This window comes from Rhamphochromis sp. 'chilingali' (assembly GCF_963969265.1).
Source record: "Rhamphochromis sp. 'chilingali' genome assembly, chromosome: 18".
NCBI lineage: Eukaryota > Metazoa > Chordata > Actinopteri > Cichliformes > Cichlidae > Rhamphochromis > Rhamphochromis sp. 'chilingali'.
The window spans coordinates 10,111,954-10,127,655 of record NC_137945.1 but is presented as its reverse complement, the minus strand read 5'-3'; the positions used below and the strand labels follow the sequence as shown (position 1 = coordinate 10,127,655).

Here is a 15,702-nt window from a genome sequence, read left to right as displayed (position 1 = left end):
CAATATAACATCTCCACATTCACAAATATACATTTCTGACATTCAAAAACAAAACAAAAACAAATCAGCGACCAATATAGCCACCTTTCTTTGCAAGGACACTCAAAAGCCTGCCATCCATGGATTCTGTCAGTGTTTTGATCTGTTCACCATCAACATTGCGTGCAGCAGCAACCACAGCCTCCCAGACACTGTTCAGAGAGGTGTACTGTTTTCCCTCCTTGTAAATCTCACATTTGATGATGGACCACAGGTTCTCAATGGGGTTCAGATCAGGTGAACAAGGAGGCCATGTCATTAGTTTTTCTTCTTTTATACGCTTTCTTGCCAGCCACGCTGTGGAGTACTTGGACGCGTGTGATGGAGCATTGTCCTGCATGGAAATCATGTTTTTCTTGAAGGATGCAGACTTCTTCCTGTACCACTGCTTGAAGAAGGTGTCTTCCAGAAACTGGCAGTAGGACTGGGAGTTGAGCTTGACTCCATCCTCAACCCGAAAAGGCCCCACAAGCTCATCTTTGATGATACCAGCCCAAACCAGTACTCCACCTCCACCTTGCTGGCGTCTGAGTCGGACTGGAGCTCTCTGCCCTTTACCAATCCAGCCACGGGCCCATCCATCTGGCCCATCAAGACTCACTCTCATTTCATCAGTCCATAAAACCTTAGAAAAATCAGTCTTGAGATATTTCTTGGCCCAGTCTTGACGTTTCAGCTTGTGTGTCTTGTTCAGTGGTGGTCGTGGCATCTTGACAGCTGCACGCTTGACTTTTCTCAGTTCATGGGCAGTTATTTTGCGCCTTGGTTTTTCCACACGCTTCTTGCGACCCTGTTGACTATTTTGAATGAAACGCTTGATTGTTCGATGATCACGCTTCAGAAGCTTTGCAATTTTGAGACTGCTGCATCCCTCTGCAAGATATCTCACTATTTTTGACTTTTCTGAGCCTGTCAAGTCCTTCTTTTGACCCATTTTGCCAGCGGAAAGGAAGTTGCCTAATAATTATGCACACCTGATATAGGGTGTTGATGTCATTAGACCACACCCCTTCTCATTACAGAGATGCACATCATCTAATATGCTTAATTGGTAGTGGGCTTTTGAGCCTATACAGCTTAGAGTAAGACAACATGCATGAAGAGGATGATGTGGACAAAATACTCATTTGCCTAATAACTCTGCACTCCCTGTATTTACAGTGTGTCAGTAAAGGCCGACATTCACTTCTGGCCTCTGTGTTGAATGAGCCCATGTTGGGTTTGTGAATTTGACCCCTTAAGGTTTTGAAGTTGGGGATACATGCTCCTGGTGAGCATAAGATGTCTGATAACAGCTTGACATGTCAGTTATAAATGGAATTCAAAATGGTTTTGGAAGTATGACTAATGTATAATCTGACCTCTAAGGTACGCACAACAAGCCCTAGAAGACTATGGGGGACAGTTTACTTCGTGCTATAAAAACACAAACCTTAATCTTTGATCTTCCAACATTATCTTTCTGTTCTGGTTTTAGAGTCTCTGTTTATTGAGTTGTGCTTTTGGAATCACCCTGTAGTGAGACAAGGGTACGCTGGGAGAGAATATGGCATTATACAAGCAGAGTGTTTTGACTGTATCACTAGATCTAAGAAATACACCTGTTATTGGTTATTAAAAAGCGTTAGCTGTGGTGCAGGTTTAATTTATCATTTTTGCATGAACTGTTCAAGAATTACAGACATCTTTATATATTGATAGTGCAGGCATTTTTTACTTAAGTAGAAGTATAGCTGCTAACGTCAGAAATACTCAAGTAAAAGTCTGATAATGTATGGGCTCAGAAATGTGCTCAAAGTAAGAAAGTCAAAGTAGTAACTGAATATTGTGCTATAATAAAATCTATTATTATTATTATATTAGTAGGTGAGACTACAAACTTAGTTTGGTGGTTGCGCCTGATAGAAAAACAAAACTAAACAAACAAAAAACCAATAAACTAACCCCTTGTTTAGAGGTGATTGTCAGTTTGCTGGGTTTAGAGACACAGAGTGAGAGAGATCATGTTCTACATTACTTTAAAAGTGATTTTCAGAGCTGTTGATGTATGAAACAGTGTCCATAGAGACATGGATCAACTCTGTTTATGGCATTGAGTGTTAAATTGTTTCAATAAAGCCTGCAAAATTCTTGCATTCATACTGGGGAGCAAAGAAAAGTTAGACATTGGTTGTACTATTGAAAATCAGTTTCACAAAAACCATGTAAACAGACATGAAGAAGAATGTGTTTGTAAAACTAGCGGTAAAGTATGGGAACTATAAGACAGACTGTTTCTGCTATCAAAACAGTTTGTGTTGTTAATCCTGAATGATTCTTGGTCACAACATTTTATTCCACACACATTTGGAAAATCGCATAGTTTGACAATAAATATCCCAGTAAAGACGCTTCATTTCTTAAGAAATATGCAGAGGGAGTGGCCATGAAAACAATGTCACATTGTTTTCATGGCCACACCCTCACCCCAGGTGCAGAGGCCTATTTCTGTTCAGGAATGTTGTGAATACTTTGAGATTTATATTAATTGCAATTCCTACCTCTACATTTATTTTTTGAAATATATAATTAGCACAGCGTGGCCGTGCAATTTTTTTTAGTTTTTATTCCTATCAATGATATTTTCACTTGTTACCTCTGAATTATTGAATCAGACCTAGATGACATGAAATTTTCAGCAAAATTATAATTCAAATACTCCTTTAATTATTGATTATTCTCATTAATTTTCAATCATTTTATATATTTTTCCATAGTATTACATTTGAATTTAACAGATCATTCTCTCACATAACAGACAAATATTTGTGAAATTATGATACATTTCTGAATGTATTTTTACAATCTAAATATGCATATGTACAAAAAATATGTTTAAAAAACAAGTAAATTGTGTTTTACTATATTTACAGTGATGTTATGTTATTTTACCTTTGACATGTAAAATCACAGTCTACTTATGTAAATTGAAGATATTCTAGAAAGACAGTACAAAACTGTAAAATATACAGTAAGATACTTTGACACTACTATTTTTTTGGAACAGTGTACACTTCTTGTAAATAAAACAAAACAAAACAAAAAAGCTGATTGGAAATGCATAAAAAAAACCCACCCTGCCTTGACTTTCGTTCTGCGAGCACGCACGCTCTCTCTCTCACACACACACACACACACACACACACACACACACACACACACACACACACACACACACACACACACACAGAAAGAGATCATTAATACAAAGGATTGCAGCAGCTTTTTGGATTTTCACTCTTTGATGGATTTAATATGAACAGCCACATAAAATTCATTCCAATTTTTTGCCTTTGCTTCAATTAAGATGTGCCTTTAAATCTGTGATACCTGCCTTGTTCAAAAAGTTTACTGACATAGTAAAGAAGTAGCTAGGGAACTCAGTGAGCAGCAATACCTTAGGGACACTTTCTCAAATAAAGAGGATTTCATCATCTGCAGTTTGTGGGGGGAAAAAAAGTGCCACATTATAAAACAAATCAATTGATCCACAAATTATGGATGCAGACTCTTTTCAGCTATAGGTGTAAAGGTATACTTCATGCACTTAGCATTGGTGCACGCTTCATATAGGACCGGGTGCTTCCAAAAACAATAGATGAGATGTCGATGGGGGGCGATACACCTGCAGGGCACCTTGCTGTGCAAGTTTAAAACAATGAGGGTGGGGCAGGCTGTTGCTGAGCTCCGGTGTAACTGGCCAAGATAGGCCTAAGGGTCCGCTGTTGCTGGCTACTTCAGAAAATAGGCGAGACCCTGCTCGACTGGTACATCTGCGGGGCTTTTACCTTCTTGTAGAATTACAAAAAGAGCCAATACCGGCCACTAAAAACAACTAGCTGGCTCTGTCTCCATCTAGTTCAACATCCCGAAATCCCGATTTTTAAATAAAATGATCGCATCAACCCGTGAAAGAAACCCCAGTAGATGCGTAAAAAAACTAGTTAAACTAAAACTAGTGGTTTGATTAAACGGAACGCTTGTGAACAGGCTGAAATTGCCCATTCAGAAGAAATTGCCATTTTGTGCCGTTTTTAAAATAAAATGCTTCCATCACTGCAAGCTGAGACATTGTCAGAATCACAAAATGAGTGTGATTAAAACACTATTACCAACACTTTTGACTAGATGTAAATAAGAAGCATTCCTGCATGTTAATGCACACTGTGAACCAAAACGGCTTCCACCACTCCACGCTAAAACAAAGAATTGCTTTTAAGAACACATATGTCTGCATAACTAAATGTTGAGACACGCCAAAGCAATAAAAGTAGTTGAATTAAAAACCCATGGTTTGATTAAATTAAAACCCAGTTAAAAACACATGAACTCATATTACCTCTCTGAGCCCTGTGTGTTTCCACACATGAACTCGCATACCCCCAGCACACCTGAACGCTCATGCGCACACGCACGAAACCGATCAAACAGGTTGTCAAACGGGTTTGGTTGGCCGCTATATTGGACTAGTGCCATCATATTACTACTAGCAGCCATACTGTAAAGAATGTATTCCTGCAAAAGTGACTTTGACATATTCCATTTCTACTACCCAGGGATTTTTGTACAATTGCCCTAACAGCCAACAGAGATGGTCGATCATGCCAAACAATTCATGACTGACGAAGGAATTGACATTTCCAAGATGACACACAAATCAGAACTGCAGAAATAGGAAATAACTGATATAAGTAATTTTATCTTTTCAGATTTCAGATCTGTACCTGTTTTACTTTGTTGCTGTCTTTTAATGTTTTATGATATCCTGAGAATTTAATAGTGTTTCCACTTAAATTACCAAATTGCATCTTCATCATATCCTCCTTAGAACCAGCCTGCTCATTTACGTCCTTTGTATTGGACATTTGCTTTTGGTCTATTTCTTTTGAGTTATCTGAGCTACCATACTAAGTCCTAATGTACTAAATAGTGGACATCCTGGGCTTTCCATTGATATCTATGTTTTGTAGTTTAACTCAGGGTTAGCTTCTTACTGTCTCTGGATATTATAGATTGAACATGACATTGGTTTCATTGCCTAATAGTGTATTTATTATTATTGACAACAACTACAATAAGTCAAATGAGTTGTTCTTGAGATTGAAAAATTTTATTAAGGTTCAGTATAGATTAAAATTTCTTGCACATTAAACAGCAGCTTGGTTTATTTTTATGTTAACTATTATTAACCTTGCGAGTGACAGTGAACTATGATTTATGTAAAGAAGAGAAATGTCAGCTTCAAATAGTTAAAGCTGACAGTTTATCTATCATGTAATTTACCTAAAAAAAAAGGTACATTTTTCAATAATAGCAAAAAACACATTGCATAATGACAAAGCAAATCTGAGATAAAGTGAGCATTAACATATGAGGCCTGAATGAAAAAATGTAATCAATAATATTTAACCCTTATCCCAGTGACATTTCACAACAAAAGAATATTCTTATGACTAGCAATAAGGAGCTGGTGAGTGCTGTTTGACGTGTTGTGGAGGCCAACCTCTGTTGTTCTGTGAACTGTATATAAAATGTTTGTTTAAAAACACGATTTACAACCTGAAGAGGTGATAAAGCGATAGATCTTTCAGCCCAATTCTACATTCATTATAACTGTCATTAAATGAAGAAAATGCTATACGATCCTGACCCACAGTGAAATAATTGAGGGGCATTTTATTTTTAATAAAGAAAAAAGTATTTGCAATTTCACTGTAATAAAGTGGAAGAAATATCACACATAAATCATCTTTGTTCCTAGCCTCAAATCACAATAAAGCGGTACAACTGAAGAGCCAGCAGTACTGATTTTCAGCTAGTTATTTTATCTGTAAACCATTTAAAGGTGATGAAGAATAATATCATTTATATAATTTCCCTCATTCCAAGGTGGCATCTTCAGGTGTATGACAAACAATTCAAATGAAAATGATAAAGAAATAAATCAGCTTAATTCGGGGATGAACCCAGCATTAACACAGCGGTTCCTGAATGAATAACGACATTCATCCTTTCTCACAGTGACAGCACTTTCACCATACAGGAATGTGCGCATGATTACAATTAGTTAAACAGATGTCCTTATGCTGTCCGAGTGACGTAATGCGAAGGCTGACCTGTGTTTGTCTGGAGAGCTCAGACAGTGACCGAGAGCTCAGCCTCTAACTTCCACCTGACATCTGTACAGAGCTCAGGTAAGAACGCTTTAATAACTTTAATAAAATGGAAATACAACAAACATCTTGAGCATAAAGATTTATGTTTTAATACCCATAGTGTATCTTTTTACTGAAATTCTAAGTATATTATTAATGCAGCTCTTGCATTATTGCTACTGAAAATATACACTCCTGCAATAGCTCTCGTCTAATGTAACTTCTACCCTAATCTCCTGAAGGAACAATGTCTGGTGTGTGCTTTCTCCTTCTGATGCTCCCTCTGCTATCAGCTCAGACTTATCACTGGGGTCCCTGTCCTACTCCGAAGGTGCAGCCCAACTTTAACCTTCAGCAGGTGAGTACAAACTAAGGCATACACTCCTATAATGGCTTTCCTTCTCCGCCTTTCAGTGAAATCCATTAAAAAAAATTTACATATAAAGACCTCCTAAATACAAAGGCTCCTAAATATATATATATATATATATATATATATAGCTGAGCTACTGGGACCTTATAACTACAGTCGTCCTCTCTGATCATCTGATTGGGCTCTTTTACACCCTCTCACACACCCTCTTCTTTTAAATCTAGAGGCTATTGCAATTCTAAACATTGGGTCAGCCTTAGCCTTCTGAAAATTAATTTCTATAGGTTAGCATTTCCTCAAATTTATTCCCAATATTTTTGGCTTTTGTTCTTCTAATATGTATTTATGTGAGTGCGTATGCAAGAATGAGTGTAAGACCACATGTCTGACCGTGTTTTTTGTGTGCTTGAATATGTACACCTATCTTCAATGTGTGATTTTATGCAAACTGTGAAGCATTTTCTAACTGTGTTTTATTTAATGATATACAAATGAAATAATTATAATTATTAAACAAAGAGTTGCACAGATCTAATGACTTGCCTATGGTTGTTACAGTACCTGGGTAAATGGTATGAGATTGAGAAGCTGCCTGCTCCCTTTGCAAGAGGAAAGTGCATTGAGATAAACTACTCCATTAGGAGAGATGGGACCATCCAGCTGCTGACCTCGCAGATCTAGTAAGTACTATAGCAAAGGATTCTTATTGTTGGTTCGCTTGACACCACATTTCTCTGCAACTTCCATTTTTCTTTTAGCATATACTCTTTTGAAGGAATATTGATACCACTGAAAAGATATCACTCTCATTTGTATGGTTGATATGATGCTGGAGACAAAAATAATTCTACTGTTTCTGGCATAAAAACTGTTGTCTGTGTAAAGAATCAGAAAGAATGCTTTGTTTCAAAACTCATTGTACCAAAAATCATGTTCTTCTCTATGTATGAAATATGTCTGTATATAGTCCCAGATTCAAGAAAGTAAACAGCGTAAAAGTGCTTTAAATCTAAACCCTTTGTTATGGTCAGCAATGGGCAACTCCTCTTATTTGAAAAAAGATTCTTGTTTGAATTAACGTTGCACAGGACTTTTGCCGTTTTAGTTTGCCATGTTGCCACAGTGACAAACTTCTCCCAACTTTGATGCAAGTAATGAAAAAGACAACCAATAGGAGCACAGTATATTGGCGACTCACAGATGACAGAATACAATATAAATTTGAGGATTACTTTCAGAGATTACATCCAGAGCCTGGAATGACAAACAGTTAACCATCGGCTTTAAGTGACAAGTGATGAATAGGTAAGCCAACCCTGAAAAGGAATGCTATTTACATCAATGCACAAGTGAGTGTTAAACATAGGCAAAAGGCATGTGAAACATCAAACAAGTAAAACAAAGGTGATAAGGTCTAAGAGTCAAACATTCCAGGGGATAGGCAACTGTGATCTGGTTATAGGTATTATGACCAGGATGTTAAAAGCAAAAGATTCCACGAATAGTGAGTCTGTCTCAGTTTCTAGCGTGGTTAGGAAGATACATCTATGTTCAAATCAAAGGGCTTACAGCAGTAGCTCAAAGCACACCTTGGTCCAAGCCATGATGATGGGTGATTTGATTTTTTTGTGAGTTTTTTTAGACTCCTTCAGGGTGTGTATTGTATGATGAGCAAAAAGTAATAAAGCTGACACTGACCATGGACAACTGACCTAAAGCTGATTGCCGGCACACCCGAGGTGGAGTTTACCTACATGAGGGATTCTGTCTTTCTGTCTGCCACGCCTCCAGCAGCAGATTTTATAATTAGTTGAATTAATAGTTAGTCTGTTTGAAATCTTTGTTGACATATTTTTTCATTTCAGTAAAGATAAGAAGAGGCATGCAGAAGGGACAGGTGTAGTTTCAGACCCACGAGAACCGGCCAAACTGGGAGTCAGTTTCTCATATTGTAAGTACTTATTATCCTTATTTTATCAACTATTTGATGAAACGTTGCAGTATTCCTGCTTTACTGAGATCAAATTGTACGAAGTCTGGTGGTCCTTTGAAATTACATCTTGACATTTGTATTTTTTCACTCAAACACCTTCTGTTGGCTATAATTTGGAGCTGTCCAGTACTTTAGTTGATGACAATATAGTGTGAGATTGTGAGTATACTGACATGCTGATACAAGCATTTGCCTTAAAGCACTGTGATACTGTACAGTTTTAATGTCATGGCTGTAGCCGGTCTTATTTATTGAACCTGTTGTATCATCATGATGTTTTAATTTTGTAATTACCTTGACTAATTTATCAGTGGGCTGATTTTATCAACTCATATTACATATTTGCTGATCTATCAGTATTAGCATTTTAGCCAATAAAAGAAACACCCTTGGGACTTGCTATGAATGTTGATGTTGCTTGTTTCTTCCACCATGCTATGTCCCTGTTTGAAACAAACTCGAAAGCCACAAATAAATCAACCAGCAGATCAGAGCAGAGGCAAAGCATAAATAGTTCAATAAAAAAAAACTACACAAAATCTGTTTATGTTTCATTTGTCGGAGAAAAAGAAAACCAAAAGCAGATTTTTAAGTCACTAAAAATCATATATTTGTCAGGCTCCATAATATTACACATTTAAGTTGGATCAGTTTTATTCAGAAAATCAATATAGAGATTCTCCTTTGGAAAAATGTTTGTTTTTTATACATTTTTTTTCTCTTTGTTCTCAGTCACTCCATATGTGCCATACTGGGTTCTGACTACTGACTACACCAGCTTGTCTGTCGTGTACTCCTGCACAGACATCCTTCGCATATTTCATTTCAACTACAGCTGGATTCTTGCCCGGTCGCCCTATCTGCCTCCAGAGACTGTGCATTACGCCAAACAGCTGCTAATTGATGAAGGAATCGACATTTTCAGGATGACACACACAGATCAGAACTGCAAGGATAAATAATAACCAATAGACACGTTCAGTTATTCCTCTCTTATGAACTCATCCCACTTCAATATATCTGTTTTTAATTGTTGCTGCCTTTTGAAAAGACATGTAAATTCTAAATAAAATGATCACTAAGTTAAAGTGTTAAAATTGTACAAAGGAGTTAGGTAACCCATTATCTATTAATTATTCCAAGAAAAAAATTATTTATATATATATATATATATATACACACACACACACCTCAAATATACAGGGAGTGCAGAATTATTAGGCAAGTTGTATTTTTGAGGAATAATTTTATTATTGAACAACAACCATGTTCTCAATGAACCCAAAAAACTCATTAATATCAAAGCTGAATGTTTTTGGAAGTAGTTTTTAGTTTGTTTTTAGTTTTAGCTATTTTAGGGGGATATCTGTGTGTGCAGGTGACTATTACTGTGCATAATTATTAGGCAACTTAACAAAAAACAAATATATACCCATTTCAATTATTTATTTTTACCAGTGAAACCAATATAACATCTCCACATTCACAAATATACATTTCTGACATTCAAAAACAAAACAAAAACAAATCAGCGACCAATATAGCCACCTTTCTTTGCAAGGACACTCAAAAGCCTGCCATCCATGGATTCTGTCGGTGTTTTGATCTGTTCACCATCAACATTGCGTGCAGCAGCAACCACAGCCTCCCAGACACTGTTCAGAGAGGTGTACTGTTTTCCCTCCTTGTAAATCTCACATTTGATGATGGACCACAGGTTCTCAATGGGGTTCAGATCAGGTGAACAAGGTGGCCATGTCATTAGTTTTTCTTCTTTTATACCCTTTCTTGCCAGCCACGCTGTGGAGTACTTGGACGCGTGTGATGGAGCATTGTCCTGCATGGAAATCATGTTTTTCTTGAAGGATGCAGACTTCTTCCTGTACCACTGCTTGAAGAAGGCGTCTTCCAGAAACTGGCAGTAGGACTGGGAGTTGAGCTTGACTCCATCCTCAACCCGAAAAGGCCCCACAAGCTCATCTTTGATGATACCAGCCCAAACCAGTACTCCACCTCCACCTTGCTGGCGTCTGAGTCGGACTGGAGCTCTCTGCCCTTTACCAATCCAGCCACGGGCCCATCCATCTGGCCCATCAAGACTCACTCTCATTTCATCAGTCCATAAAACCTTAGAAAAACCAGTCTTGAGGTATTTCTTGGCCCAGTCTTGATGTTTCAGCTTGTGTGTCTTGTTCAGTGGTGGTCGTCTTTCAGCCTTTCTTACCTTGGCCATGTCTCTGAGTATTGCACACCTTGTGCTTTTGGGCACTCCAGTGATGTTGCAGCTCTGAAATATGGCCAAACTGGTGGCAAGTGGCATCTTGGCAGCTGCACGCTTGACTTTTCTCAGTTCATGGGCAGTTATTTGGCGCCTTGGTTTTTCCACACGCTTCTTGCGACCCTGTTGACTATTTTGAATGAAACGCTTGATTGTTCGATGATCACGCTTCAGAAGCTTTGCAATTTTGAGACTGCTGCATCCCTCTGCAAGATATCTCACTATTTTGACTTTTCTGAGCCTGTCAAGTCCTTCTTTTGACCCATTTTGCCAGCGGAAAGGAAGTTGCCTAATAATTATGCACACCTGATATAGGGTGTTGATGTCATTAGACCACACCCCTTCTCATTACAGAGATGCACATCACCTAATATACTTAATTGGTAGTAGGCTTTCGAGCCTATACAGCTTGGAGTAAGACAACATGCATGAAGAGGATGATGTGGACAAAATATTAATTTGCCTAATAATTCTGCACTCCCTGTAGAGAAAGTTGAGGAACAGGTAAAACAAAGACAAGAACATGAAAAAGTGCCTAAAAGGCAAATAACTACAACACTGAGGAAAAAAAGATAGAGGAGATGATAGAAAGATGATATCATGATGTACATTACTCTCTGAACTTCATGTTTGCATATTGACACTAGAGTGGATCATTTTCCTTGGTGATGAAAAAAAGGTTCTGTGTATATTACAGGTACTCTTTACAACCATCATTAATATATTGAACATTCTATTCTGATTCACTCTGATTGGGGAAATGCAGTATTTTCAATAAATTTTTAGATTTTAAGGGTTACCGCTGACATGATTTATATAAAGGGGGGAAGTATCACTTTTATATAGTCAACAGATTATTCTTGCAGCACAGTGATGCAGGGGTTTCTTTGTGGCATGAAAACATCACAAAGATGTTGCTTTAAAGACATTATAAATGAATGTGCATGTGAATGCCTGCCTGTTTCTCTGTGTCAGTCCTGGGATTGAGTGGCAACCAGAACTAGCCAACTCTGAACTGGCAGCTGAGACATGGACTGAGAATTGTGTCTGGATTAGTGAAGAAGGCACCAGACGCGTAGCTTGTGGGGCTGTGAGGATGCCATTTAATTTTAATGGTGACAATTTTATTTGTCAGGTTTAAGAATGTGGATCCAGCAAATATTTGGCTTCATCCTTAAAAATGTGACTAAAATAAAATAAAAAAAATGTTTGCAGATTACCAGTTCATTGACTATTTATACAGGGAACTAAATATTTATTATGGGGAACCAAATGTTACTGCTCTACTAAAAGAGTCAGGAGAGATTTACACTTGTGGCCATTCATGCTGCCTTTTCTCTTTCCCAGTTTTTGTTTGGGTGTTTTAATCAGAATTTACACCTCAGTTTACATTACAGTTGCTGCAGTAGGTTTTGTTGGGGTAAAATGTTTATCTGTTTATCAAAAAATGCTTGTCTGTTTATTTCTATAAACAAAGAATAATCCTTTAAAAATAATAAAAGCCATTCAGCTCAGCTCTACTTTATCAGAAGTAAAACTGTTTTACAGCATTAACTATTAGACTCGATCAGTAGCAGTGGTGGTCCAGAAGGACCAACTTGCTATTGTGTTCAATTTTTTACTTTCCTCCCAAATTAAACAGCTATAAATGAGCCTGAAATTCAAAACAAATCAAACTACTTCTTCTTTTTCTTTTTTTAGTAGGTGCGATGTGTACACAGCTGAGAGAAATATTTGTGAAAATATGAGGACAGCTCCCCTCTGAGTATACAGGGTACAGTATAATCTGGGCAAGGCCTGGCGGGGTTATGTGCTTGCATGTGTGTGTTTGCTTAAGTGTGTTTTTGGAGGTCGGCTGCCTCTTCCTTCACTGAGCCCCTCACACCACAGACCTCAGTGAACCAGCAGAAGATCAGCAGCATCTCATTGCACGGCTTCACAGACTATTCACAGGTAAACAGCTGCAGAGTTTGATTCTGGTTTCAGAAGATTTCTAGTATATATATCAAGATATTCACTTTATTTAATGTTTAAGAGATTTCACTTTTGCAACATAGATAAAAAAAACAAACAAACTACAGCATTGGTGGGCATTTTCTTCATTTAGGAGGGCGACATGAAGCTGCTGGTGTTGCTCGGTATTGTCTTCTGCCTCTTTGCCTGTCATCTCAGTGGTGAGTTTTTCTTTTTTTAATCCACAGAAAATATGTTCCCTTGAATTCAAGAGTTGGTGTGTTGTAGCTAAAGTTGAGTTTATTCATGCAGTGCAAACATTAATAAGTTTTAACACTAAGTTTGATATATGTACATGTAGAAATGTCGGTGAAAATAGCTGGAAATCATGTGATGTAACAGTGCTGCTGGAGAGGATTTGTTTTGTGTACAAAGAGGACTCTGACTGAGTCTCCATGATGAATTCCTTCTGGTTTAGTCTGTTTGTGCGTGTGTGTGCGAATAGTTAACAATAATATTTGAGGAGGCAGCAGGTATTTGTAGTCCCCTAGGAAAAAGCTCTCTTTTCCAGACCTGAATCCCATCTTTGTGCTCAAGGAATGCCTGAAATGTTAACTTTTCCCCCCCTTCTCCCTCTCTCCCTTCCCCCCTTCCTTCTCCATCTCCTCATTGCAGAGGCCAGGATCATCCCAGAAGGAGGTAACTTTTCAAACTTCTTTTAGACGTCTTCAGACATATAAAAAAGCTCAATGAACTTTGCATACATGAGTAGCCAAATGTGGCCGGTGAATCAAACCCTGCATTCTCTTTGAAATATATGTCCTATCATTATTATTATTATTATTATTATTATATCTGCATCAAAAGTTTTCTATAACTTTTCACAACTCTTCTGTAGATAACATTACAAGTACATGGCATATAATGTTTACAAATAGGAAAATGAACTGCTACATTTTTTTTATTTCAAATAAATATTGGGAAGCATTGTCATCCATAAATTAGTCAATGTCTTTTGGTCAAATGAGTCATGTGGACTCAACACCAGGCTCATCATGAGGGTTATTTGAAGACATTCAGTTTTTTTCCACAGCCTTTTATAGCACTGAGCTCGACTCAAAGCAACTATGTCAACAGGGAGCATTCGCACAAAGGAAAGCCATTCATATATATTTGAATTTCCTCCCCACACACTGTTGTTGGAATACAAGAATACAAAGGAGAAAGGGCGCGTCAGCTATGCTTGTCCTTAAATACTGACTCACATGACAGATGCTAAGTCATTATTTTCTCACATGTAGGCTCCAACAGCGGTGAGTGACCTCTGAGACTCTTGTGACCCTACCAAGGAAAAGAATTTCTCCACAGTGATATAAGCCTTGCTTATAAATGGGTGGATGGGGTGGTAACAGTCTTCAAATGGAATCTTAAAGCAACTTTAATAAACTAGAACACTTTTAATGCTAAAAAAAAATCAGGATGCATAGATCAGGTACTTATTTAGAGAGAAATACTAGAGACAAATCATATTAGTTAATAATTTGGTCTTTTTAGCCTTTAAAAGGAGCGTTGATATGACATGCACATTTTTTTGTTTATAATAATCTCTTCAACTCATGACTTGTAGGAATTTATTCTACAAACTAACATTCAATTTTCATTTTAAACAGGCTTCTACCTGGACACCTGAATTAACGTTTGCATTTAGCAGCAAGAGCAAATATATGATTTTAAATGCAATAAAGATGTTTCTAATGAGCTATAATGTTGGTTGTATCTCTCTGAGAGTGGTAAACACCAGTTCTCCCTTCCCACTATCACCTGTTATTTTTGCTCAGAGGGGGTCATCTGATTGTTGGGGGTTTTGCTCTATTGTTGCAGGGTTTTTTGTTGTTTTTTTTTTACTTTAAAATATGAGGCAACTATTGTTGTTATGATTTGCCAGTGTTTAGCTGTCAAAATAAAGCTTTTACACTTAGGATTACCTAATACAATACCATTGTTCTGTGATTGAGTTGGGACAGCAACAAAACCCTTTGCTGATCTAAATACCTGGTGGAAATGAAAGCATTGTAAGAACCACATTTTCCATAGAATATGTTAAATAAGTCAACAAAGGCAATGCCTGTGCAGCGTTGTGGTTCACTTTGTTCTCTGTGAAAAATAAATAGCCATTGCCTCTCTTTTCACTTTCATATGTGGGAAACGGTGCCTGTGATATATCAGGAGTTAAAAACACCTGGTGCTTTTCTGAATGTGTGAATATGAACTACTACCAAAAACTATATTTACTACAAAATATCATCAGTAAATCCCTAACATGATACTTTATGGTCTGTAACAGCATCTGTTTGAGACTGTATGTACCCTGTCCTTTCTGACATGCCATGTGTCTTTCAGTGCCTTATGATGAACCACCAGCTGTTCCCTACTGGCCGTACACCACCTCTGACTTCTGGAACTACATTGAGTACTTCAGATCCATCGGTGCCTACAACTACATCAATGAGATGGCCCGGGCCTTCTTCGCCCACCAGCCCATAGGAGACACTCTAGGATATGAGACCAATGCAGGACATGAACACTAAGAGAGGAGCTAGACCCAAAAGAGAGAAAAAGTAACAAGAGCATGACATGAAAAAAAAATGTTATCATGAGGGTTTATTAAAGGGAAATAAGGAAATTATTATAAATATGAAACAAAAGGGGGATGTGAAAAGGAACACAGATTTTTTTTTAGTAGCTTAGTCACATATATACAATAGAATTAGACATAAATAGCCCTCTTATTGTCATATAAAGTGCCACAAATAAATAAACAAACCATTCTTCAAATATGTAATGGAGTCTGAGATTTCTTTTAGTCTTTAGA

The 15,702-nt window shown here is 37.5% G+C and overlaps 2 protein-coding genes across 2 annotated transcripts; both read left to right on the top strand.

The window, feature by feature from the left end:
- The first annotated feature begins 6,118 nt into the window (after positions 1-6,118).
- apodb (apolipoprotein Db) lies at positions 6,119-9,686 on the top strand. Its single transcript, XM_080864867.1, has 5 exons — positions 6,119-6,272; positions 6,476-6,591; positions 7,165-7,286; positions 8,472-8,557; positions 9,332-9,686. Exons 2-5 carry the CDS (start codon positions 6,481-6,483, stop codon positions 9,559-9,561), a joined length of 549 nt encoding a protein of 182 aa, XP_080720993.1. The 5' UTR covers positions 6,119-6,272; positions 6,476-6,480; the 3' UTR covers positions 9,562-9,686.
- Positions 9,687-12,674: 2,988 nt separating this feature from the next.
- On the top strand, positions 12,675-15,667 carry otos (otospiralin). The gene is made up of 4 exons (XM_080864951.1): positions 12,675-12,830; positions 12,985-13,051; positions 13,506-13,529; positions 15,231-15,667. Exons 2-4 carry the CDS (start codon positions 12,994-12,996, stop codon positions 15,416-15,418), a joined length of 270 nt encoding a protein of 89 aa, XP_080721077.1. The 5' UTR covers positions 12,675-12,830; positions 12,985-12,993; the 3' UTR covers positions 15,419-15,667.
- The last annotated feature ends 35 nt before the right edge of the window (positions 15,668-15,702 follow it).